The 27,332-nt window shown below is 41.1% G+C and overlaps 1 protein-coding gene across 1 annotated transcript; it reads right to left on the reverse strand.

The window, feature by feature from the left end:
• Window positions 1-6,375: 6,375 nt before the first annotated feature.
• Window positions 6,376-22,214, reverse strand: LOC110074873 (keratin, type I cytoskeletal 19). The gene is made up of 8 exons (XM_020785572.3): window positions 16,908-22,214; window positions 15,141-15,223; window positions 14,331-14,487; window positions 12,399-12,560; window positions 12,169-12,294; window positions 9,940-10,166; window positions 7,765-7,953; window positions 6,376-6,653 (listed from the first exon to the last, which is right to left on the reverse strand). Exons 1-7 carry the CDS (start codon window positions 17,694-17,696, stop codon window positions 7,788-7,790), a joined length of 1,710 nt encoding a protein of 569 aa, XP_020641231.3. The 5' UTR covers window positions 17,697-22,214; the 3' UTR covers window positions 6,376-6,653; window positions 7,765-7,787.
• Window positions 22,215-27,332: the final 5,118 nt, after the last annotated feature.

Genomic DNA, 27,332 nt, shown 5'->3' on the forward strand with positions numbered 1-27,332 from the left:
CATCCTGGTATGACATCTGTGCCACATGATGGTGTGTACATTCACCAGCTTTAAAAAAGAGACGACACCTGCTTTAGGAATCCACTAAAGAGCACTTTCTTTGGCCACCTGCTTTGGGGGTCTATAATTCGGCCATCCCAAATCTGATATTCATCAAAACTGGACAGGGTAGGGAGGAGAGACAGCTGAAGATTCTTTGTGAATTTGGAAAGTTTGTGAAAGTTTGTGGTTTGTGGTTCATGAATAGCGATGAGCCATGAACCATCATGAACCGTCTTTTTCCTGGTTCATGCCCATCTCTAGTACTAAATACTAAGATGCAAATAAACTTAAAAACACATGAATAAGTATTATGCACATTTTTAAAGTCCCAGTTTTCAATAGTCCCTCATTTGCAGCAAGTTCATCTACAAAACACAACAACATCTCAGAACTGAACAGCTGGAAGAAGCCCAATGGATCATGAAGTCGAGCCTCTGTCAAGGAGGCACAGTGGGGAATCGAACTCCGAACATCTGACTCCACAACCAGAAACCAAAGTCACTGAGCTCTGCAGGAACTCTTTGTCTGTGCACAGGACAACAGGAAGGGCCATCCTTCTCACCCACCCTTGGAAGAGTCACTGGGAAGGGACCCATCTGGGTCTGAAATAAAAGGGCCAATGAGAGTTGTGGGCCCAAGGGAAGGGGCTCCCCTTAAAAAATCTCAGAACAAGGGTATGCAAGCCATTATCTCTTAGGGTTACCATATTATCTGTTTGACCAAGTTTGATCTAGATTTTAGGTATATCACCATGTTCCAGTTCAGACCATAACCTGGCCTGGGCTCCAAGTTTTCCTTTTCATTTTATAGTACGTCCCTAGCCCTTATAGATACAAGGCAAAATCTATGGTTCAGACCAGCTCCTTTGCAAGAATTGACAAATAGAACAAACCAAACCAAATATACTTGTGTGCGTGTACACACACTCAAACACACACACTGTCTCTCAAATACAACAGCCTTAAAGGTCTTGAATTTCTTGTTTTGCACAATCCTGAAAAACCAACTGTGGGACTGAGATCCTGTCTTTCCTCCATCTCTCTGCCATGCCCTACAAAGCAACTGAATTTCCCCAGTGGGGATCACATCACCGTGTCTCTGGAACTGCAAATCAGCATAGAGTGCAAACCAAGCCTCAAAAGATCCTCTGGGCAAGGAGGCAGTGTTATTATTTTAATTGCAGCCTCTACAAAGCCATCATTTTAGAAAATTGGATAATATTATTCAGCTATTTCCCTCTCTCCGTAATACTTCTGTACATCCCTCTGTATCCATCATCCCCATGTTTTTAACAAAAGCAACCCACACATGGAATTTTTGCTTCTGGTATTTGTCCAGCTGGCAGCTGCAATGTTTGGGTTTTTCTGGGGCATCTAGTTGACCTCTGTGGTAACTCCGGGTTAGAAAGACCTTTGTTCTGATCCCAACAGGTCTCCTCTGATTTTCGTATCTGCCCTGTTTATTGCTAAAATTGGGATAGGAAAAGCAGCTGTCCCATGAGCTCTAGCCACTGGCTATGCTGATTAGGCCTGGTGTCCTTGCGTGTGTTCTGTGCTGTGAAGTCAGTACCAAACTATAGCGACCCTAATTGAGCTTTCAAAATAAGTGATACATTTAAGGAGTGGTTCCACTCCCCCAGTGAGTTTCCATCAACCAAGTGGAGATTTGAACCCTGTTCTCCAGAGTCCTAGTCCATCACGACATCCACTGTACCACACAGAATCTGATTTGGCCTGGTAGCATCTGTTATTTAACAGATGAGGATGGTCGTTCATCCCTCATCCCTGCAGTGGAGATAGGCTGTGGTTACTACCAGGAGATAAACTAAGGTCATCTTCAGGTCCATGAAACTGCAGTCCCTACAGCTGGTCTTTAGCAGGTATGGATGATTTGGATTTTCCTTATTCACACCCTCTCAGACAATGATCATGGATAATAGGTGTTGTAACACAAGATCATCTATACAGTCATAGACTCCCAGGTCTATTTATGTACATATTTCTTCAGTACAGTGGTGCCTCGCTTAACAATTTTAATTGGTTCCAAAAAATTCATCGCTATGGGAAAACATCGCTAAGCGAAAGGCGTTTTCCCATAGAGATGCATTGAAAACTGGATAATCCGTTCCAATGGGAACGGATTGCCGTCCTTAAGTGAAAATCGCCATAGGAAACATTGCTAAGCAAAACGCGGTTCCCCCATTGGAATGCATTGAAACCCTTTCAATGCATTTCAATGGGGGAGAAAAAAAAATCACCAAAAATTCAAAAAGAGTCAGAACGAAGCCAAATTTGGTTAACAAAGGGTTTATTAAGTGCACTAACAATTTCAAGCACTCTAACCCTTTTTAAACAATTTAACACCTTTTAAAAATAGTGAAAACGGAGCTGTCAAAAACATCGCTAAGCAAAACAGGGGGACCTAAACTGTCATCACTAAGTGAAGCAAGGTCCTGAACCTATGCGAAATTCCCCCATTGGAAACATCGCTAAACGGAGCGCAAGATCACTCCTAAAACCTCACCGCTAAGCGAATACATCGTTAGAGGCAATCGCTAAGTGAGGCACCACTGTATAGCTAATCAAGGGGTGAAAATCTGTTATAAATGCAAGCATAATCATTTTCATAATCCCCTGACCTTCACCTTTTTTCTCCTTTACCTTTCTATATCCACTTACTCTTGATATTCTTGGCAGAGCGGTCTTCAGTGATCAGAATGTATCTACTTGATTCTGGCTGCAGAATTTAGTCCTTTTTTTGGTGCAGAGTTTCATCGAGACACAGCTCTTGATTTCCAGGAGGTGAAGCTGTGCTTTCGCCATATGGCAAGGCCATCGGAACTATTGGGTGGGTGATGAAATTGCCCTGCAGTGGGCAAATAATGCTGTTCTTGATCTTACTCTGACCCCTTTTATATGAATCAAAGGTGGGGACCAAAGGGGCAAAAAAAATATTATAACCTGGATTTGCAAAAGCAGACTGGTCATGATCAGATCCAGACCTCATATATAATGTCTGGCCTTGATTTATCATCTTAGAAGTGCATAGCTGGAAAGGACCCTATGGATCATCTAGTCCAGTCTCTATCAAAGAGGCAAAGTGAGGAATCAAATTCCCAACCTCTGGCTCCACAGCCAGAGACCTAAACCACAGACCTGTAGAAGTTTCTGCCATATGTCTTCCCCAGGAGTGATGGTGGGGACAACACACTATTTCACATTTACCGTTCTGCCTACCTCTTATGACAATCAAGTAAGCCCACCAATTTATTCCATTTGCTGACATCACAAAGGGAGGCAACCCAATACCCTCCAGAAGCCTAGTATTACAAGTCCCATAATCCTTTAACAGTGACCATATTGGCTGGAATTTCACAGAATCATAGAATAATGGTTGTAAGGGGGCTACAAGGCCATCGAGTCCAACCTCCTGCTCAATGCAAGAATCCAAATCTAAGTCTTACATATGATTATCTCTTTTTTTTCTCTTGAATACCTCCAGTGCTGGAATGTTCACCGCCTCCCATAGCAGTTGGTTCCATTGTCATACTGCATAGCAGTTAGGAAGTTTTCCCTAACATTCAACTCAAATCTGGCTTCCTGTAACTTGAACCTACTATTACACTCCTTGTAGTTTGAGATGATTGAGAACAGATCCTGCCCTCCTCTGTACGACTAGTATTTGAAAAATACCATCATGTCTCCACTCAGTCTCCTCTTCTCAAGGTCAAATATGGCTAGTTCTTCCAGACTTTCTTCATAGGGCTTGGTTTCCAGGCCCCTGATCAATCTTGTTGCCTTCTTCTGATCTTGCTCCAGTTTGCCAGCATCCTTCTAAAAGTGCAGTGTCCAGAACAGGAGGCAATACTCAAGAGAGGGTCTAACCAATGCCAAACAGAGGGCAACATGTATTTAATGGGATTTGGAGATTATACTTATGTTAATGCAGCCTAAAATAGCCTTTGCCTTTTTTGCAGCCATATTGCACTGTTGGCTCATATTCAGCTTGTGACCAACAATTCCAACTTCCTTCTCACTCATAGCATTACTGAGCCTAGTAGCCGTCATCTTATAACTGTGTGTTTGGTTTTTCCCCTCTAAATGTAGAACTTTGCACTTTCACCTTTTAAATTTCATTCCATTGTTTTCAACCCAGTCCTTTCACGTATCATAATATTTTTTTTCTTTTTGTGTGTGTGCCTTCCAGGGTATTAAGTATTCCAACGAATTTTGTGTCATTTTCAGATCTGATAAGCATTCTTTGCACCCCCTCATACAAGTCATTAATAAAAATGTTGAAGACCCCCGGCCCAGGAGTGAGTCTTATGGCACCCTACTTGTTACCTCCTCCCAGTTTCAGAAGGAGCCATTGATAAGCACTCTCTAAGTATTGACCTGACAGTTGTTCTGTCCAGCCCACCCATAATTAGCTTGCCAATCAGAATAACAAGGGGCACTTTATAAAAAAAAAATCTGGAGTCAAGGTGTATTACGTCTCTACAGCATTCCCACTGTCTATCAGGTTACCCAATTTAAAAATGAGATGAGATTATTCTGGCAGAATTTGTCCTTTTTCTACTTATTATTGCATTGCTTTTAAGGTGCTTGAAGAATGACTACTTTATAATCTGCTCCAGAATTTTTCCTGGGATTGATGACATGCTGACCAATCTCTCATTCCCAGATTCCTCCTTTTCCCCTTTTGGAAGACAGGAACAATGTTAGCCTTTCTCCGGTCATCCAGCACTTCACTCCTCCTCCATGATTTCAAGAAAATAATAGACACTGATTCTCAGAGTTTGTCAGTCTCTTTCTTCAGTACTCTTGGATGCAGTTCATCTGGCCCTGGTTCAAAGTACTGTAATTTATATGGGCTATAGTCCAAAATGTCTGGATGGGACTCAATTGCCCATACGTGTGTGTTCCTGTGACTATGCACCAGTTTATATGCACATGTATGAGCACTGATTTTGATTACTAATCCAAAGGTTTCACAGTTATGTTTGCATTTCTTGAGTAATTTTTCTATCAAGTATTCAGCAGGAGCAATGTTAGGCTCAGGCAGCCTGCAGTGTAAATACCAAAATCTTGTTGGCATCCCCCCCCCAATCCAAGGGGGAACACCAAAGTATTATATAATCTCCACACCCAACAGAAGGGGTCTTGCATCTGTGGTACAGAGAAGTGGAGGCTTTATAAAGAGATATAGGACTATGTGAGGATTCCATAGGTTAATAATTTCTGTTATTTGATGTGGTAGAATGTCAGCAGAGAGGCCATGAGAAGCAACCAAAAAAATGATATCTTTTTTTGGGGGGGTGTATGTTTGATTGTGTGACTTAATTAGAAGCTTCAGAAGTTAACCGGATATTTCTTTCAGGAGTGCTAAATTGGTTCACTTATGCATGGTAAGGTGAGAGGCTTCTCTGACTAGCAAAAATTAATACTCGTTAATTAATGTGAAAGGTCGCACATATGTCATTTCAAAAATACAATTATCTGTATGGAATCTAGCCCAATAGGCAAACACACAGTCTAAATTGTGAACCAGAAATTTATGTCTAATCAAATCTTGTTCCTGCATGTACAGTTCATGGCTTTTGGCAAGGCCCTAGTTGTTAGCTTCAGTTCTCCACCCTCAATAAAAAGAGCAAGCAAAGAATATATGTGGAGTGCTTTGAACAATCTCAAGCAATATATAAAGGGTGCATGTGATCAGTCTGGGATATCCATATTGCACCAGCATTCCAGGATACGGGAATGTGATCCAAGGAAATAGAGCAAAAGAGAAGAATTTCCTTGATGGGGGGGGGGTGAGCTGCAGAGTGTGGGGAACAGAGCTGTTTTCACTACCAAATAAAAAGAGCTTAGTGCTCATTCTTCCTTGTTTAGCCTTAAATATCTAAATGGGACAGTCACAAAGGAGAACTGAAAGAATTCACTAGGTACCCTGCCACGCTTGTCCATATTATTGTTGTTGTTTTACAAAGAAGGGAAGTAAGGGTGCTACTGAGCAAACTGAACAGTCCCAGGGTGTCCTCGGAAGAAAGGAAGGGTAGACCACTTCTGAGTTTTTATCTAGAAGACTTGTGTACTGATATATACATGTTCCCTTAATGCAAAACTTCATATATATTCAGTCACACACACAATACCTGTAATTTTTAAGAGAACAGTGACATCAGTCAAGGGGTATGGAATGTTCAGAACAAAATGGGCTCCATATTGTTGTGATAGCTGTGTACCTACAATTGCTATTTGTGACTTGCTGGTCAGTATGATTTTTATAGTGCTTTAAAAGTTTTGATGAGAGAAGACAGTCTGAACACAGTCCTTAGATAGCGCACAGAGAAAAGCAGAGATTTATTTTGGACAACTTTTGTTTTCTGTGGTTAGTAACTAGCTAACCACGGCACTAACGTATACTTGGTAAGAAAGCGAAACAGCACAGGTGGCATCTTGAGGAATAATGGGTAAGACGCAATAGCATGGAGGAAAGCTCAAAGTGGGAGCTTTGATCAATTTGGAGAAATGAAGAAGCAGCAATTTGGAAGAACTACTAATAACATTTCTTTGGCATAGGTTGGTCTCCGTCCATTCTGCTGCAGTTCTCTGGAGATGAGTAAAGGCAACACAGCTTAATTATTACAGCAACAAAAAAGGTAACAGTATGTCCATAACTAATGATACTAATATAAAATGTAACACCCAATATAATTTTGGTCATATAATTATTAATCATTTAGCAACCTGGATCACGTCTAAACAGTCCATTATTCATTTCCCAGTGTGTTCTCATTATCCCCACCCAGCTAGCTAGGTATTATGGGTTGGGAATTATGGGGACACATTTGCCTGGAGATTATGGGAGAATTACAGCATATCTGAAGGGAACCAAATTGAGAACATCTTGCCGTTTTGTGTGGCTCATGCACAATTGTTCTGTTCGATTCCCATAGCACGAAATAGACATGAGATGTGGCAGCAGACCCATCTCTGTTTGTCTGGCAAAGAGGCCAACTGTTATGTGGAGCCTCTTCTCCCTTAGCAGTTATCTTTAGTTGCCATTCCACCTGGCTGCAGAAGAGGGAGACATGGAGCATCAAGAACTTCTCCATGGGCTTAGCTAAGAGACAAGCTGCCACTTGGTCCCTCCTGTCCCTCCCCAAATGTCAATTATAAGGTGCCATTCCACCAGACTACAGCAGAGAGGGAGATGATCATCTCAGTTGAGGCACCAACAGCCATTTGGCCCTCCTCTTCCCAGATTCCTTCCATTTAATGATTACTTATTAACATCCTCACTTGCTTCTAATAATTATTACAAGTATAACCATGTTGTAACAATTGCTGTCTAGTTGCACTTTACCTCTTGCCCCTTCTCTTTCTAAAATTGTAAGCCTAGGAACAGAACCTCTTTCATTTTCAATCTGCGTACAATGCTTCATTTGTTTTTAGTGTCTTATTAGTGATAAATATTAATATAGGTATCAGGTATCATTGTTCTGATCTTTGCTCTCTTACAACAGCTTCTAGTTAAGCCTCTCAGGATTTCACCTGAGAGATCTCAAACTGGTCAAAATTTAGGGTTTTCAAAGACCTCCTTCTACCTCCAGGTACCACTTTTGTCCCAGAAGGTGGCAACTTAATTCTCACCTTTTTTTTTCTTATAGGACCTAGGACTGTGGGAAAGTGAGGAGTGAAAAAAGAAAAAAGATCTCACCTCATGCACCTCTTTCTCACAGCCTAATGATGTGAATGGCCTCCATGGCTTGAATGCCCTGCAGAATGCCCTGCAGAATGTCCTGCAGAACGACCCACAGAATGGGTCACGTAAGTGTGGGATGAGTGGACTTCACCAGATCTTCCACCCGATGTACTGCTGACTCTACTAGAGGTTCCTCCCCCTCCACTGTAAAAGGAAAAGAAGACCCTTGATCAGGAAAAACACCTATAAAACATTTTGGACAGGCAAAATGGTAAGTAAAAGACTGAAATCAGGTCCATTTTTGCTAGAGGCACCTTTTTGTCTTCTTCTCATAAATTTTCCTAAACCATTACTTACAACAGGGGCAGGAACATCTGGACATCCAGATGTTTTGAACTACAACTGATTGCATACTAACCTGTGTCCCAAATTTTGTGTTCTCTATGTCTTCAGAAGTGAGTCATAATCCACAGAAACTCACATATACATGTGTGTGAGTTTCTGTGGATTATGATATATATTTATATATATAAAATCTTCAAGATATGGTTTGTTGTTTCTGAAATTCCCGTGACTACCTCCTCTGTTTTGCAGCCCAGGGAGGGTTTCAGTCTGTGCGTTTCACACATCCAAATGAGTTGTTTGTTAATTATGTTTTTAGCCTGCATGGTAATACAATAACACTCTGGCACTCAGTAATAACAACACTCAGCATTTATATGGCACATGGTGACCTTTCAAAGCAATTCAAACTCATTATCTCTATCATCCTTATTACAGCCCTGCTGGGTTAGGTAGTATTATTATACCCATTATATAAATTAAAAATAATAATCATTTTTCTGGGGTTACCTCCCTGACAGGTGTGCTATGAACCTGGATTCCCCAGTTCTCAGATCAAATCACACTGATTCTCGGGGCCACCCCAACATGTTTTCTTGCCTAAAGTGAAGGACCAAATGGTATCCTTCACCTATTCCATTTACCAAAGCCAGACAGACTGGAACCTAAACCTTACTTCACTGTTGGCTGTCTCTACGCTACTTGAGAGCAACAGGCCATCTTATGGGGCACAGTATAGGCTGTGCAATGCACATACAACAGTGTCCTAGAACGATTTCCTGCTGCTCCCTGGTCCCAAAGATCATCCATGAGAGTAGGCTACTTCAGTCTGCCAGACCGTACTGTAGTGCCATCCCTGCTGCCTGTTCTGCACAGAGAATGTATTTATTTATTTAAAATATTTTACCCCAACTTTCTTCTTAAAAAGGACCCCGAGATGGCTTTCATCATTAAGAGATAACATTTAATGCTAAAACCAAATGAGTGTGCAAAGGTGGCTTGCCTCCTTAAAAGACAATATTTAAAGCTAAAAACAGTAAGTATACAAATACTAAAATAGATCAAACAAGCACCACCCTGAGATATAGTAAACAAAGGCAATACTAAAAATGTATATAAAGAAGTAATGCATACCAATCAATTAAAAAAAACATTCAGACAGCCAGTCATTGAAGAAAAGCCTGCCTGAAGAGAGAAGGACAGCAAAAATGGGTCCGGCCTGGAACTTTAGAAGTCTGGAAGCAGCAACAGAGAAGGCCCTCTTCCATGTCCCCACCAATCACACCAATGAAGGTGGTGGAACCAAGAGAAAGGCCTCTTTTGAAGATCACAATTCCTGAACAGGCTCATAATAAGAGACATGGACCTTGAAATAGCTTGCACCCAAGACATTCAGAGCTTTATAGGCTGGAACCAGCGCTTTGAATTGTGCCTGGAAATGGATCAGTAGCCAGGGACATTATGTGATCCTTCTGACAAGCCCCAGTCAGCAATCTGATTGCCATGTTTTGGACCCACTGAAGTTTCCGGACACTATCCAAATGCAGCCCCACATAACAGAGTGTGCAGCAGTAATCCAGCCGGGGATGCAACTAAGGCATGTGTCACTGTGGCCAGATCAGAACTCTCCAGGAACAGACGTGGGTGGCTCACAGTTTTAATTATGTAAATGCACTTCTGGCCACTGTCAAAATCTGGGCATCCAGGCTAAGGGACGAATCCAGGAGTACCCTGTGCAATGCATGCAGAAATAAAACCACCAGGCTAGTTTCCTTGCTTTGTTTCTATTACACTTCCTGCTCCTAGAGTTTGTGGGAGTGCCAGTGTCTCTCCCTGCCTGCTACTTACACAATATCATGTTGGCTCCCTTCTAGCAAGCCACGATATGTGGCAATCTCCTGCTCCAGGCGGCTCTTGACATCCAGGAGCTCTGTGTAGTCATGGTTCTGACACTCCATCTCTGCCCTCAGCTCTGCCAGCTGCTGCTCCAAGCAGGAGATGCGTTCCTGAAGCTCGGCCAAGTGGTTGTTGTAGCGATGTTCTGTTTCACCCAGTGAGGCTTCCAGGGTGTCCCTCTGAGAAAAGAAACAGAAGCCCATTTCTCTTTTTCAAAAGGTGTGCAGTTCATAACTGGCTATATGGAAATGTTGAGAGTCAACTGAAGTTTAAAAATTCTCTAATACAAGATCCATGATTTAGTCATGAACATGGTCTTTCCATATCTAAAACTGCAATCCTATATACATTTGCAAAGGAGCAAATCATGCTGAACTCAACAGCCAGAAACCTACAGCCAATTTACATTTGTGCTCGGTTGTGTTCCTGGTCACGTGTCTAATTTTGCCACTGGGGATGCACGCAGAAACTTAATCAGTACTTCCTTGACAAGCAGCTGTTTGCCACCAAGACTTGTGTGATTTTACTTATGCAAATATAAATCACGAATAAGATTCTGGCCTTCATGACTGATGGCTGAGTAAAATACGCACATTACTATGGGGCTATACTTCTAAACAAACTTTCAAAAGTATAAGTCTCATAGAACACAGCAGGACTTGTTTTGAGCAAATGTGCATAAAATTACACCACACAATTTCAGCCACTTAAGCACCATAAGAAGGGAAAGAGTGGAGAAAGAACCAATAAAGCTAGATTATATGTCTCTCAAAAATGGTTATATTTTCCAAGATATGAGGCTGTGTATTGTCAAAACTCCAAGACCTGGTCCAATCCTGCATGGCTATCCTTTAAATGTCCTCAGCTTTTTATGCCACATGGTTGACTGAGAGCAGTGTAAATGGAGTGTGTTAGCAAACATTCTCTTTGAATTGAAAACACACGTCCAAGATGAACTGGACTCACAAGTGGCTTCTGGGAGATGTGATACAGGAAATAACCTTTCCCATCTTAAACCTCAGTGGAGATTGCCAGCAGCATGGTGGATAGATGCTTCCACCTTTATCCTGCAATTCCAATATCTCACTGGGTGAGAAAGAGAGGTTTAAACCTCCCCGTGTCACTCTGCTGGAATATACTGTATGTGTGTTTTAGAGTGCATTGAGATCTATAAGTACAGTATGTACCTATGTGCCCATGCAGTCCCCATCCCCCAATTTGAAAAGAGACCTTGGGATAAGGCACACTAATAATAGTGAGTGTGTAAACAAGAAATTATCCATATCATTTTCTGTATTGGGTAGTATTAATTTTTCTTAAAGTATATGGCTGGAAGATTGAGTGAGTTTTATCCCCTAAAGAAAGAGTTGTATCCCCTCTTTCAGCATTTGGGCAGAAGTATGGATACACATTTTAGACCTTTCTTTGGGAACCTTTGCTCACTCCAAGCCCTGCCAGATCATCAGACACAATGGCTGAAATCCTGTTGTCCAGTTACATAAAATGCATAACTTTTAGAAGTGAATTGCTGCAAGAACTCTTCATAAGCGTGATCTGATGAATGCTGACTCATATGATTCAGTAGACAATAGACAATGTCCATGCAGATTTCTTGACTTGCTGCAATTTGCCACAAAAAGTTGCAACTTTTGCATAACTGTGCAACAGGATTTCAGCCAATGAATTAGTGTCATGTTCCACAGCACATCTGGAGATCCTTAGAGCCAGATTCACTCTTAATGTTCTGTTCTGATACAAAGTTATCAAGTGTCGTCAAAGCTTTTTGAAGGTAATGGGAGTAAGTATCTAAGTAATGATGAGTTCACTACAGTAGTCCTCCGAGAAGACTGCATGCTTTTGTGTGGTGTGAGAAGCACTGGTTCTTAACCTTTGTTACTCAGATGTTTTTGGACTGCAACTCCCAGAAGCCTTCACCATCAACTTTGCTGGCTGAGGTTTCTGGGAGTTGCAGTTCAAAAACACCTGAGTAACAAAGGTTAAGAACCACTGGATTAGAGTATAGAAATTGTGATGGCCAATTGGCCATCATCGAAACAAATCAATTTGGGTACATTCACTGGAAGGAGACATGGTGTTGCTTGCCATAGCTAGTTCCTCCCCCTTATTCCACACACCAGTCTGTGTCTCCAGTGATCCAGGAGCTCCTGATCTCTCGCTTACCAGACTGCATTGGGCATCATAATCAATCTCTAGGGCTTGCATTTGGCGCCTCAGTTCAGTGACCTTGTTGTTACTTTCTTCAATCTCCTGACTGCTACTGGAGACATCACGGTTGACCTCCTCAATCTGTAATGCACAGAATTGGGAAAGTTTATATCTCAGTGTCCATCATAGTCTCTTGTGCTAGCATTTAGCTTTATGTATTATGGACCTGAAGATATATAGTTTACCTTGGATCCATACCAGGCTTCGACTTCCTTGCGATTGCCTTCAATCATAGTCTCATATTTGCACCTCATCTCTTCCAGGATCTTCTTCAGATCCGGTCCAGGACATGTATTGACTTCCACACTGACATCACCAGTGCATTGTTTCTTCAGGCAGGTTATTTCCTGCAGAAAGATCAGAAAACAAATGGAACTGCAGCCACCCTGGCAGTTCCTTATATACTCATTCCGTTTTCCATTTTCTATGCTACCCCTGTCTGAAGGGCTACAGTTATCCATCTCTGTCCTAGGACCTGTCTGCTCAAAAGCATTTGGTACAGTTTTCCTGAAGCCGTGCCAGTACACCACAAGGTGCAGGTAGAATCCCCATGTATCTGAATGCTTCCCATAGTAAACAGTTCCCTGGAAGGAGAAAACTAAAATTGGGTAAACCAGTGGTTCTTAATGTGGGCGATAATGCCCCCCAGGGGGCGATTTCATTTTTCAGGGGGGTGGTAGAATGAAAAGGGGCAGCGTGGGGGCGCTGGAGCAGAAGGGGGGCGGTAGGGGGGGCGCTGGAGCAAGCCAAACCTGTGAAGATGGCTGCAGCCTTTTTACAGTGTGCATGAATATATATTTTCCTCCAATTTTAATTTAGTTTCAGACTTTTTGTCTTGAAATTTTTAGTTCCTGCATTTGTTTTTATGCCCTTTTTATATTTCTTTTTGCGTCTTAAAATTCACTTGCAACTAAATCATTAAATGTTACTTTTTGGGGGGCATTTCATTTTCTTGGAATTTAATTTTGTTTTCAGGAGTCATTGGATTTAAGTGTCTTAAATAAATAAATAAATAAATAAATAAATAAATAAATAAAGAAAGAAAGAAAGAAAGAAAGAAAGAAAGAAAGAAAGAAAGAAAGAAAGAAAGAAAGAAAGAAAGAAAGATATCATCACCGCGGGGAGGGGGGCGATGATAACTTCCTCAATGGCTCAAGGGGGCGTTTCTTTCAAAAAGGTTAAGAACCACTGGGGTAAACCATATTAAAGTTTGTTTCTTTTTTCCCTGCCACACTAGCTTGCCAAAGCTTTTGGCTTCTTGACAAAGGCTATCATTCCAGCACATGGTTCCCCAACAAACTTTTTGCTGAATACATTGAAATATGCTTATGGAGAAGCCAAAGCAGCCTGGTGAGAAAAGAGAAGACACAAATTCTCTTCTAAATGTATACATAGCAATCAAGCAGAAAACATATTGAGCTTTGTTTTAAAAAAATGTAAAAACACATTTGCATTTGGGAACAAAACTCAGTTGCAACCTGGATAAATGCAAAACAATTAAAGCAAGAAACTTTATTTCGGTAAAATATGTTTTCCTAATGTACCTGCCCTTTTCATAACTTTCATAACTTGCTTCACACTTCAAAATGCTGTTGGCTACATTCAGTAGCATCACAGAAGAGTATGTTTATTATGACATCAAAACATAGGTTCCAAGTACTGTATTACACAGACAATACATAGAGCTGAGGTAAAACGACAGCATGACTAAAACATCCCTAGTACTGGAGACCCCATGAGCCTATGAGAATTTGATACACCAGCATTTATCAAATTTAATTTAATGGTTCTACTCTAGTCGGGACTATCTAGCTGGATTTGGGTCTGTTACATCTTTGTGCATGAAATCCGTACCTCTGGGTCAAGCCTTTGACAAAGACAGCTGGCAATCCAAGGCAGTCCAGTCTACATTAGGCAAAGTGAAGTGTTTAGCAGATCCTGGAAGGCAGTACCAAGATTTTGGAGGGAAAGGACTATGTGCTAGGCAGCCTGCCCTGTGCCCTTAAACTATGCTGTTGCCTTCAGTCGAGGTAGAGGATGCTGTCCCATCACCAGTGCTAATGAAAGATTCAACAGCCAGTTCAGACGTCATTAAAAAGAAAGCTATAACACCTTACCTCCTCGTGGTTCTTCTTCAAGCAACACAGCTCATCCTGCAGGTTCTCGCTCTGAGCATCCAGGTCAGCCCTGCAGGCTGTCAGCTGATCCAGGATTTGATGCAGGCCATTAATATCAGCCTCCACATTCTGACGGAGGCAGCATTCTGTCTCGTACCTGAGCCACAGAGAACAGAGGATGAGAATCTTACTAAATTATAACCTGTCTACCTCCGCAGGGACAGCCAAAGGCAAGCATCCTATTTTCTCCTGAGAATGCAAGCTTTCATGTTTTTTAAATCCCACCTAGGGGTGGGAGGAGTTACTTTCAGAGGGTTACAAATCCCAGAATCCCTCACCTAGCATGGCCACTGGGGTTCTGAAAGACATTCAAAACACACCCACACCCACACACAATCAAACAAACAAAAGTAATGGAGCAATGATCTGTGCTCCGGCATCTCTATCCTCAGAAATGCTTCTTCTGCCTGCTGCTGATTATGACGGAGTATAGAAAGAGGATATTGGAAAGCAATCAACAAACAAGATGGGTTCTTGGCAAAACAAAATGTTAGCTTTCCTCCCATGTGCTTTGAATCAAAATCCCCAACTATCTGCCCTATGGCATAGGCAGCCCACAGTTTCATGCAGAGACTCTGTTTCCCCCCAGAATAGGCACTTCCATTCTTTCTGAAAGGGCAAATACCCCCAGATCCACTCAGTCTCTCTTGATAGACAGCTTGGGTCCCAGAGATCTCAATAATAATATTCCCCCTTTTGGGACCCAATAAAATTCAGATTCCTTTGCTCTAAATGCCTCTGGATACTCACTTGGTTCTGAAGTCATCAGCAGTCAGCTTGCTATTGTCAATGCACAGCAGGAGTTTATTGTTCTCCACGCTTGTATGAATGAGCTGGATAAAGACAAGATTTGGAGAAGCTGGTTATGTTATGACCTTGCCCTGTTCTCTCCTGCTTCGGATCATCTAGTGTTAAGGTTGAGACAGTATCCATCACACCAGGTGTTCCTCGCAGAAGGATAGAATGGTAGAATCAGAAGGGAACTCATGGTTTGTTGAGTCCAACCCTCCTGCCAAAGCAGGAATCACACACCTATAGCCTAACACTAAAGCAAAGCAAAAGTGTGTTGCTTATTTATCACCCCATAGTGCTTAAAGCACTCTCTGGGTGGTTTACAGTTTAATTATGCAGACTGCATGTTGTCCCTCAACAAGCTAGGTGCTCAATTTACTGGCCTTGGAAGTACAGTATGTAAGGCTGGGTCAACCTCAAGCCACCTACCCGAGCCTTTCAGGATCAAACTCAGATCGTGAGCAGAATCTTGATTGCAGTACTGCAGTTTAACCACAGCACCACGAGGCTCCTCCACTAGTATCATGTTATGGATTATATATATGGAATAAACTCTATAAACAGTTATATATGTGTAACTGTTATATATATATATATATATATATATATATATATATATATAGTTGAACCAGAAGACTGTGAAAAGAAACCACCTTTCTATGGACGGTATATCTTTAGGAATTGTGACAGGACTGGATTCATACACATCACACCTTCCACCATCTCAGCAATCCAAACAGCACCCATTGCTTTCTTCTGCTTTGTTTGGTGGTGGTGCACATAAAACTACAACTATTGCATAAGAACATAAGAAGAGCCCTGCGGATCAGGCCAAGGACCCATCTAGTCCAGCTGCCTGTATCTCACAGGGGCACCACCTCCGGGAGCATACGAGACAACTATTAGTTAAGTTCCTTCCAGTGGTGGGTTGTTCCCATGGCAGAAAGGTATTTGTGTATATCTATCAGCTTAACATGTGTATGACAGAATATTAAACAAGTCACCATGATGGGGGGGAAAAAGTGCATTAGTCCACAGTGCTGGAAGGATAAACATTAAGGTGCAGCTCAAATGTAAAATTAAGATATTGTTTCAGTTATTCATCTGGATTAACAATGCTGTAGTGTCTCCATCGTAAAATAACAACTAAACAAACTTTTAATATTTTAATTTTTAAAAAATAGAATGAAAATAACAAGTCTGGAAGAAAAAATGAATTGCCACTGGCCAAAGTCATCACACACACACACACACACACACACACACACACACACACACACACACACACACACACACACACACACACACACACACACACACACACACACACACACACACACACACACACACACACACACACAAAAACTGCTGGAGACACACACAAACCTTGTTGTTTTCAACAGGGGAGATTACCAGCTTGGAGAGTTGCAAACTGAAGATGGCTAGAGCCATCATGGAATGCCTCCAGTTATAGTCTGTGATTGCTAACAAAATTGGGCCCACTGTTGTGAACTCAAGAACAAATCCAAAGGTATTTGAAGAATTCATCATTTTCATGTCATGGTGATCATAAATGTCATTCGGTTTCACGCAGTCACAATGAAAAATCTCCAAAACTCTGATGTTTTAAGTTGAAACCAAGCAGAAGAACTTGTTGATCATAGTGGGCATCAGCAAAAATGCAATAAAATTATGAAAAAAATATTATAAAGATTGCTGTCTTACCTGGTTTTTAAGATCTTCAATTTGCTGGTGGAAATGAGAGTAGTCCTTTGGTTCACCAAGTGCCCCTTGTTTGGCATAAAATTCCCTGATTTGACCCTCCAGCGCAGCATTTTCCTCCTCCAAGCATCGGACTTTGTCCAGGTAACTGGCAAGTCGGTCATTGAGGTTCTGCATGGTCATTTTCCCATCAAAGTTAGAGAACACGCCTCCAAAGGCAGCAGGGGTACCAACCACAACAGGGCCACCCATGCCACCAGCCATGCCTCCATGACCCATTACACCACCCATACTGCCTACCATACCATTGGGGGCAGCCCCAACCACACCACAAGGATGACCACCGGCAACCATGCCACCCATGCCACCTACCATCCCAGCAGGAATACCCCCTACAACGCCACCATGGGCACCGCTTACCATGCCACCGGGCATACCCTCGACTACACCTGGATGACCACCACCTGCACTGCCTACCGCAATGTTTCTAGCAGCAGAGTTCCCCATATGAGAGCCAGCCTCAAAGCCATTTCCCCCCATATGGCCACCACCAACAAATGCCCCACTGCAGCTGCCACTCGAAAAATGGCCTCGTCCTGCGCCATAGGCGCAGGTGGAACCTCCTCCAACATGACTCCGGCCAGAGAAGTTAGCTCTCCCGTTGCCAATTCCACAGGAAGTGTACCGTCCAGAGGAGACTGAGGCGGCCCCCACCCTTCCTCCAGTGAGGGTGCAGCTCCCACTGCTGCTTCTCCCAGGAGTTAAGACGGTGTGCCTTGCACCATAGCTCATAGTGGCAGCAGGGAAGGAATCTCTAAAGCTAAGCAGAAAGCAAGAGGCACGATTTGATATGGTATAAGATTGCTGGACTCCACTTCCCAACTGTCTCTATTTATACTTTCTGCATGGGGTGTCACCAGTACTGGTTGGTCTCCTTTCTTTGGGGATTTTTTTTAAAAATCCTCCTCCCTTTCTAAACTTGTAGCAGTGGATGCAGTAATTATTCATACCAAGGATAACTTCCCAAAGGCAAAGCTGCCTGCAGATATCACAGAATTCGTCGGAGATGTTGCACGTGTCAGCAGTTCCTTGGGGAAAAAAATTAAGCAACATTGTTGTGTGGTGTTTTTTCATGATGTACACTTGGCAACAAATACTGGAACTGCGATGAATAATAGTCTAGCTTTTGCCTACAGGAAGAAACAGATTGGTCCTGATCTAACCTAAATTTGTCAAACACCTGAAATGCAACCTTTTGTAAAATGTAAGGCTGAGAAAAATCTCAGTGTAACTGAACCACAGTTCAGTCAAAACAACTCACATGCTTTGGGGGGGGGGGTTCCATATTTCTTTTTTCCCTTTCTTTGTATCAGAACAGTGCCCATCAGAACAGCCGCCTAGAGTGGTCCTCACCGACCAGATAGGCGGGGTATAAATTAAATAAATAAATAACTTTAAAACTATGGGTATATCTAAAACAGATAAAATTAAAAACAAACTAAAATGTTAAGGTAATTAGAATATTTTTTTTAACTAGAAGCAGGCTACTTAGCAGTATTATCTCAGCCATTTGCTAGATCTTCTTTTGTACATGTGCTGGGCCATAAATTGCATGCACATGCAGTAAATGCTACATTGAATTTCTTCGCAGTCACAGGAAATTTATCCTGTAATCAAGTAGACCTATTTTACTTGATTAGTCTTTTATCTTTCTACTTCACATCAAAATCTATTGATTTCCAGATAGTCCATTCAGAGTCTTTTCCTAATAGGAGATATTCTTCAGCTTTCATCCATTCAGCAAGGTATGTTGTTTTTCTTCTCCAAAGGTTTCACCTAGCCTTTTCTGGTTTAATGTTTAGAGTCTGAGATGTACACAGAAACCTTTTCTTGATTTTAGCCATCATCTAGGGTGTTGGCATCCATGAAGTGCATGGGCCTGGTGCTGTATTGCCTTATTTTGCTTGTTTACTAACACCTCCTGATGTATGTCTAGACGTGCAATGCTATCTAAAGAACAATTTTTTTCAATGGGGGTAGGTGTCATGGTGCCAGTAATAATCCTGCATGATTCATTAAGAGCTACGTTGACTTGTTTGGCATGTGGTGATTTATACCATGTGGCACTAGCGTATTCTGCCATGGAGTAGCATAAGAAAAAAACCGTTGCTCTTATTGGCTATAGGTATGCACCGGTCTGACCCAGCCAGTTCCCTTATTAATTCTGAAGACAAATTTCTGTTTTGTGTTTATGCAATGTTTTAGGTTCCACTAAAAGCAAGGGTTATATGCCTCCTTATATATATATATAAAATTTGTTCACCCTTCTTGGGAAGTATGAGTTGCTGTCAATTTGAAATTGATTCAAAGATACAGTTTCCCTTTAACATTCACAGTGAGTTGCCAAACACCTTTGTCCACCTACTGTCGAATGTTGTAAACCATCAATCATGCATAACAGAACCTAAATCACAAAGCCAGCTTCCTAAAATTATTGGCATTACCAAATAACTGGAGAATATCATAAGGTGCCAAAATCTCAGCACCTGATACACATATACTGAAGATTTGAATGAATTCATGATATTGCCATAGAAATAATCAACATCAAAATGCATACGGAGTACTTGGGAGAAGAAATAAACTTCAGGCCTTCTATTCCCAACACTCAAATTGTCTGTGTTGGGATGATTCGGATGATACATTGCTGTGGCAATTATAAGGCGACCTTTGAAAAAAAGCCACCCACTCTGAATCTTGAATGAGAACTGCATTTCTCATTTTATTCCCAGCCTTAGCTTTAACCTTTAATTTTCTACTCACATTTCATGTTGTATACCTTTTATGACTGACTTCTCACACATCAAAATAATCTGCCAGTTAACATTTTCCTTGTGGTATTGTGTGGGAAGGGTGTGGCCTGCCCATTAGTGTTTGTCTCTCAGATGTTTTTCTTATTTACCCGCTCAGTTTGAGGCAAGCCATCTAGTCTTGATGTTAATCTAGATCTCTTACTGACCTAACAGCTCAAAGGTGTTGTTGGTTGGTGATATATTTCATCAGTCTTTGTGGCACTGACAAAGGTTTAGTTATAATGAAAATGCAGTTTCTTGGTATGCAAAACAACTACATTCCGCTTGCTCCTGAAGGCAAGGGACAAGGTGGCACCTTTGTCTATGCCTCATGCAGAAGCTGCTGGGATCAGCAGATGAGGTTTAATTCAATCATGGCAATGGAATAGGATTCACTGACATATCTGATGGCAGCAGCATCATTTGTGGAGTACACACACACTGTGTACTAATGTGAGATAGAAAGCTATTTTTCAAGAGTGGATATAGTTATGGGCTGTGGAGGAACAGCTAAGGGATGACTGCTTTCTTCTCAGCACCTTCCACTCAAGGCAATTGCCTCACTCTGCCTATGCTAACAGCGAAGAGTTTAAACTTAAACTTAGCAGAATATGTAAGAAAGAAGTTACTGTACTGGTGTAGCAAGTAATTATTTGTAGTTACTGTCAAATGTATTTATTAGTTATTGGTTAGTTAATAAGGCATAATACGAAAAAGTATTTTGGTCTTGGCAGAATTGATGGAGTAGCTCAGCTCCTAGTGCTGCACCCTGATGAAGTGGACATTTCCAATTGATGGATGAAAACCTGAGAAGATCTGCTTTTGTCACATGACAAGATAAATATGTTGTTGTTATAGTCGTTAAGTCGTGTCCGACTCTTTGTGATCCCATGGACCAGAGCATGCCAGGCCCACCTGTCTTCCACTGCCTCCCAGAGTTTGGTCAAATTCATGTTGGTAGCTTCGCAGACACTGTCCAGCCATCTCGTCCTCTGTCGTCCCCTTCTCCTCTTGCCCTCATGCTTTCCCAACATCAGGGGCTTTTCCAGGGAGTCTTCTCTTCTCATGAGATGGCCAAAGTACTGGAGCCTCAGCTTCAGGATCTGTCCTTCCAGTGAGCACTCAGGGTTGATTTCCTTTAGAATGGATAGGTTTGTTCTGATAAATATAGCAGAACCATTTTTACTCTGGACTCCATTACTCTTGCTGATAATTATGATTTACTTCTGTTGCAGTTTCTGCTCAGGATCCTGCCTGTTCTCTCCTTTCCTGGAGAGTTTTGTTTACACTGCCACAATCTTGCTTGATTCCTCTGAAGAATGGAATTTATTTCATTTGAGCAAGTAATGGGGTAACAGCATCTTGGAAGTCCCTCCTTTTGTTATGCTTTCCTTGCACCTGGCAAATTAAGTAGCTGGTTGCAAGAACTCTGTAATCACCATTCTGGACTTTATGGAGTTCTTTTAATCTTACAGAAAGCCTCTGAGTCTGAGATGAGCAGTGCAGGATTTCACAGTGAGGCTAAGGCATTTTGTTGAATGGCGTGAAGGACAGGATGGGGCCCTCACTAGACTGCCAGATGAAAATGGGCAATGGAAGAGCACCCAACATCACCGTGCTGGAGGAATAGCAGGTTGGTTTAGGAAAATGGGACAGACTGTACCACTCAGAGCTTGGTTTACAAGCAGAGAGAAATGTTTAGGGAACTCAGAAGGATCGGCCAACGGGCTGCTTTTGCTGCAGCCTACCATCTTCCACCTGAGACATCTGCCTCATGGTGCAGACGCTGACTATACTGCCAGTTGAATACTGCCATATTTCTGCTCCTGTGACAACTCAGTCACATTTCTTACAACTGTCACTCCAGAAATGACACCATGTTATAAATAATTATCCCATCTTTCATCTTTTAATTATGGAAGCATGGCACATATTAATTGCTTGGTTGTTTTTTTTTTTAAATCACACCACCACTTAAAGAATGTAAACAGATACAAAAATATGTCAAACAAAGCTGGAGAAGAGCTGTGCTGGGTTCCATTGAATGTGCCACCAGCTGAAGGCAAGCATCTTGAAGACCGCTTCTTCCTTTACGAGCATGCTTGGGTGTTAAGGTCCTCAGGAGAAGCCTTTCTTTTAGTCACACCACCTTCACAGGTATGATTGGTGGGAATATGGGAGAGGGGCTTCTTTGTTGCTGCTCCCAGACTTTGGAACTCCCTCCCACAAGAGACTGGGCAGGTAGGTGTTAAAATGGATTGTTCTGCCTTAATGCTTTTTAATGTTGTTTTGGTGTTGTTCTTGTATACCCTGTTGTAGTGTAGTATTTCACCCTTTCTAGTATTTGTATACTTACTGTTTTTAGCTTTATATTTTGTCTTTTAATGATGTAAACTGCCTTGGGTCCTTTTGAAGGAGAAAGGAGGGATAAAAACATTTTAAAATAAAATAAAAATAAATAAAATATAAGCTTTCTTGTATTGCTTTGGGCTTATTTGGAAATGCACACTGAAGGGCTTATCAAAACCCTGTATTTCTCCTGTCAGCTGCCTGTTTTCTTCCTGTGTGAATGCTAACCGCATATTTAAGACTCCATCAATAAATACACTGTCTCAAAAGTTGGGAAGAACTTACAAATCAGGAAATGTAATGGAAAACGACGAGTTTCAACCAATTTAGTTTGAAGCCCCAGGGTTTCTCACTGTACAGTCAAGGAGGCATACAACACCCAGTCCCTTTGAAGCTGATGCTTAACTGTAATTTCCCTCTGTACTGCAGGGAAGAAAGTAAAGAGAAATACCAGGTTGGCAAGGACATACTTAAAAGGATTTGAGATGGAACTTTGTCATTACATTGAAATGGACTCCAGGCTTTTGGGTATTCCATTTAGCTAGACAGGAGGTAATTAATTCAGTTCACTGTGGCATTTTTAGCCTTAGTAGCACCTGTCCATACCATTTGGTTGCATTTCATGTCAGGGTTTTCGTTGTTATGATTTTGAAGGGTGCCATGTCTGTGACTGTCCTCACCAAAATAATAATAATAATAATAATAATAATAATAATAATAATAATAATAATAATAATAATAATAATAATAATAATAATAATAATAATAATAATAATAATAATGAAGACTGTATTGGCTGATAGCACTGAAAATAACAGCATGATATTTGGTCATTACTGTACTAATTTTTGCCCTGTTAAATTCAGAGGAAACTAACTGTGCATAGTTAGTTAGTTAGTTAGTTAGTTAGTTAGTTAGTTAGTTAGTTAGTTAGTTAGTTAGTTAGTAAAAACTGTGTCTCAGTTCACTTGTTTCTCTAACTCTTTTTCCTTTTGTGTGTATCTTTTACACTGTACAGTATGTATATTTCACTGATTATATAAATGCCTTTGGCAACATTTTTGACTGAAGAATAGAGTCAAGCTGCGATAGATAGATAGATAGATAGATAGATAGATAGATAGATAGATAGATAGATAGATAGATAGATAGATAGATAGATAGATAGATAGATAGATAGATAGATTTGTTTTTGCAATACAGATCTACTGAATCAGAAGTTCAGAAGATATGGGATAACCTCTGAATCAATTTTAAGAATGCAAAGAATTACAAGTGGATGCCTTTCTGTTTAATTGGGGCAGTCAGAGGCACTCCTAAAAATTTGCTAAATATTCCATCTCTGAGAAGAAATATTCCAACCATTTTGAAGTGGGTTTAAAGGCCAAGTTTATACAAAGATACATTCTTAGATATGAAAGAGCCAGATTCAATATAGTGTGTCCAGAACACATGGAAAGAGCAATAAAAAAACTTGCAGAGTGATGTAAATAAGAAGTTTTAAAAGAATTTTTATAACTAATAGGATCAACACAGGCAGAGCTGAGGAAAATTCCTTTTTCAGACCACAACTCCCAGAATCCCCTAGAAAACATAGCCACCAGTCATACTAGCTGGCAAGTTCTGGAAGTTATAGAACAAAATTCTGTTCCCAAAAGCAGCGCATAACAGCTCTGTTGACATAATGCTCCACATTTGCTCTGGAAGTCTGAAGCCTACAGTTATGCAAGCTGGAGATCATCTTGCTGAATGGAACAGTGCTTTCCACTTTCACAGGAGGCTAGTAAATATAGCCTTGCACAAGCGGCGGGAAAAGAGGAACTATGTGCAGAATAGATCATTCTGCATGCAGCAAAGGACAAACAAGATGTAAAATGTAACTATTCCAAACTTTGAAGGTGGATGTAAAAGGCCACTAAAGTGTTTGCAAAGCTGGAATTGAACCCGAATCTCGAGATTAGACCACTGCAATGCACTCTACATGGGGCTACCTTTGAGATTAATGCGGAAACTACAAATGGTGCAGAATGCAGCGGCCAGACTTCTTAGTGGGGTGAGGAAACACCAACATATTATTCCCACTCTGGCCGCATTGCATTGGCTGCCCATTCGATTCCACGTTGATTTCAAAGTTTTAATGATCACATACAAAGCCCTAAACAGTTTAGGACATCAATACTTGGTGGAATGCCTCCAGCCACCTAGATCTACTCGTATCACCCGATCTAGCCAGGAGGGGCGACTGAGAAGCCTAACGCTGTGGGAAGCCCGGAAAGAAAAAACAAGACACCGGGCCTTCTCAGCAATGGCTCCCAGGCTCTGGAACACGCTTCCCCCCCCCCCCGAGATTTGTCTGGCCCCCTCGCTGGGCATTTTCAAAAGCCAACTCAAGACCTGGTAATATAGACAGGCCTTCCCTCCGGGCACTACGTAACTTTCTCTCTCTCTCCATCTTTATCTACTCTGTTTTGTGTAAATGTTGGAAATTGTTATTTCATATTAATTATTTTTATTCTGTGTTTTGTGAGCCACCCAGAATAGACTATGTCTAAATGGGCGGCATATAAGCTCAATAAATAAAATAAAATATAATAAAATAAATAATGTCTCATATTTTAAAAATGAGAAGGTTTTTTTTTAAATCTGGAAATTGTTTTAAATATCAGAGTTGCTGAAGGGTAGAATACATCCATGAACAGAGGTTGCAACAGCTGTAGAATATATCAGTGAATAGTGAAACAGTACAGAGGAAGAAAATGAGAAAGGAGAACTTGATTGTGGGTTTGTACATACATATGAAACTCAATAAACTTCTGTAGAACCAGGGGACAACCACTCAAATTGAGTGTTGGGAGAGTGAGAACAGACAAAAGAAAAAATTTCTTTACCCAGCATGTTGTTTGTCTGTGGAACCCCTTGCCACAGGATGTGATGATGGCATCTGGCCTAGGTGCCTTTAAAAGGCATCTAAAAGATTCCTGGAGGAAAAAGTCCATCACAGGTTACAAGCCATGATGGGGATGCATAATCTCCAGGCTTAAAAGGAAGGTACTTCAAAATGCCAGGTGCAGGGGAGGGGTATCAGGAGACAGGTATCTGCTTGTCTCGTGTGCTCCAAGAGACATCTGGTGGGGCCACTGTGAGATACTGGAAGCTGGACTAGATGGACCTTTGGCCTGACCCTGCAGGGCTCTTATGTTCTTATGATCTTTACCAATATTAAAATTCTAAAGTATAGCCAAAGGTAACTTTGAATTGGGACCTAGCCCTACGGTGTGCTTAATAACGCTAGATTTGCCCCCAGAAATTAATGAAAAAGTGTCAGTTCACGTCATGTGGATAGTTTTTCCTGACAGCATAAACATAACAGATCCCTACACATTATTATTCAAAAGTTACTTTGAGTTTAGTTTATGAAGTAAGACAGGATATGACAATTGAAAAGAAAAATAAAGACATGTATTGTTTACTTCTTCCCTTTCCTGTTCATGAACAGTTACAAAGGTGGGGAGGTTCAACAGCCTGTGGTGATTTTTTTTCTGCTGGAGAAGGTTTGAGTTATTGAGTTATTTTTAAGACTTAAGAAGGTTTACTACATTTTGCCTCATATAGTTCCAAATGCATTAGGTCCAGAACTAGCTAATTTGTCAAGACTGCCTAAACCATTTTGTAACCTGAGATGGAAACCAAGATGTCTGCCCCCAGTCTATGTACAAATGTGAACTGGACAGGCCAGTGCATTTTTAACTATGACACTTCTACACCCTCTGAAGTCAGTGAATTGGTTCTTTAGAATGTGCTTGAGAGTTGAATAAATAAATAAATAAATAAATAAATAAATAAATAAATAAATAAATAAATAAATAAATACGTGTTAGAAAAAAACATATTGTCTCCCTCTTAACATTTGGGTTGCTTTCATTTATCTGGAAAATATCAGAAAAAAAAACATGTTTGCGCTGAACTGAATTTGCCTGATTCAGCTGAATATCATGGATTATCAGATTTGAGAAGGTAATTCTTCAAAATGACACACCTCTTTGCCTGGATTCTTTTAATTAGCAAAGGGATAATTAAATTCATCTCTTAGAAAGTCAGACTAAGAAACAATTATGTGATATAAATTCCATGTTTTTCTTAAGTGTATGTAAAGATTAGATCACACATTGTCTTCTATTCTTTTACAGCATCCAGAAAAGTTTTTTTTCTTTACTACTTGGCTGATGATCATGTTGTCAGGAGGATTCTGAGCATGATAACTAAAAAAAAAAAACTCTTAAAAATAGTGTTCTTTGTTAAAAAGGATATTCACTGTGTTCATTGCTCAGATTGGCAATGGCTGTTGTTTCTTCAAAGTGGCAATGCAAATAATAATAACATCCCAGAAACAAAAGAGGGGCAGGTTGGACAGATTTTCATGATTCAAAGCCAGGCCTCTAAATGAATGTGGCTATCCTATGGGGAACTTGTATCACATCTTCAAAAGATGCGGGTCTTCCTTGGAGAATGCCCTGTTACCAAGACTTAGCACAAAAGTGAATAATATGTTCAAGGTGTATTTAAAAGAGATGCTTCCTCAAGTAGTGAAAGCTGTCTGTCATAGCAAATTCGTTTCACTCACATTGGAATATTGCAATTGGCCATGATCCATTTGTGATTGGTAAAGACAAGTTTCCTTTGAAAAGCTGATTGCTGAAGCACGCCTTTGTTGGTAAATCTCATTAGAGGAATAACGATGTGTTAATCACCAGGAATCTGCATTTCCTTTGATACCTAGTTTGAACTGAGATGAAGAGGATGGTTAATCCAAATGTTGGAAGATGGTATTGTTTGGTGGCGCTGCGGGCTAAACCGCAGAAGCCTTTGTGTGCTGCAGGGTCAGAAGACCAGCAGTCGTAAGATCGAATCCACGCGATGGAGTGAGCTCCCGTCACTTTGTCCCAGCTCCTCGCCAACCTAACAGTTCGAAAGCATGCAAATGCGAGTAGATAAATAGGCACCACCTCGGTGGGAAGGTAAAATGGCATTCCCTAGTCACGCTGGCCACGTGACAATGGAAACTGTCTTCAGACAAGCCTGGCTCTACGGCTTGAAAACGGGATGAGCACCACCCCCTCGAGTCGGACAAGACTGGACTAAAAATGTCAAGGGGAACCTTTACCTTTACCTTACAAGGGACAAAACTCTGCATTGCATACATGTAACCTTTAAGGTACAATTTCCCCTC

This window comes from Pogona vitticeps, chromosome 6 (genome assembly GCF_051106095.1).
Source record: "Pogona vitticeps strain Pit_001003342236 chromosome 6, PviZW2.1, whole genome shotgun sequence".
In the NCBI taxonomy this organism is placed as follows: Eukaryota; Metazoa; Chordata; class Lepidosauria; order Squamata; family Agamidae; genus Pogona; species Pogona vitticeps.

Coding starts and splice junctions, on each gene's coding strand:
- LOC110074873 (XM_020785572.3), bottom strand. CDS start 17,696: ATGAGCTATGGTGCAAGGCACACCGTCTTAACTCCTGGGAGAAGCAGC. Junction 14,488..15,140: donor GCTGATGACTTCAGAACCAA/GTGAGTATCCAG, acceptor TCTGTGGCTCAG/GTACGAGACAGAATGCTGCC. Junction 7,954..9,939: donor GGGAGCCAACATGATATTGT/GTAAGTAGCAGG, acceptor TTCCTTTTACAG/TGGAGGGGGAGGAACCTCTA.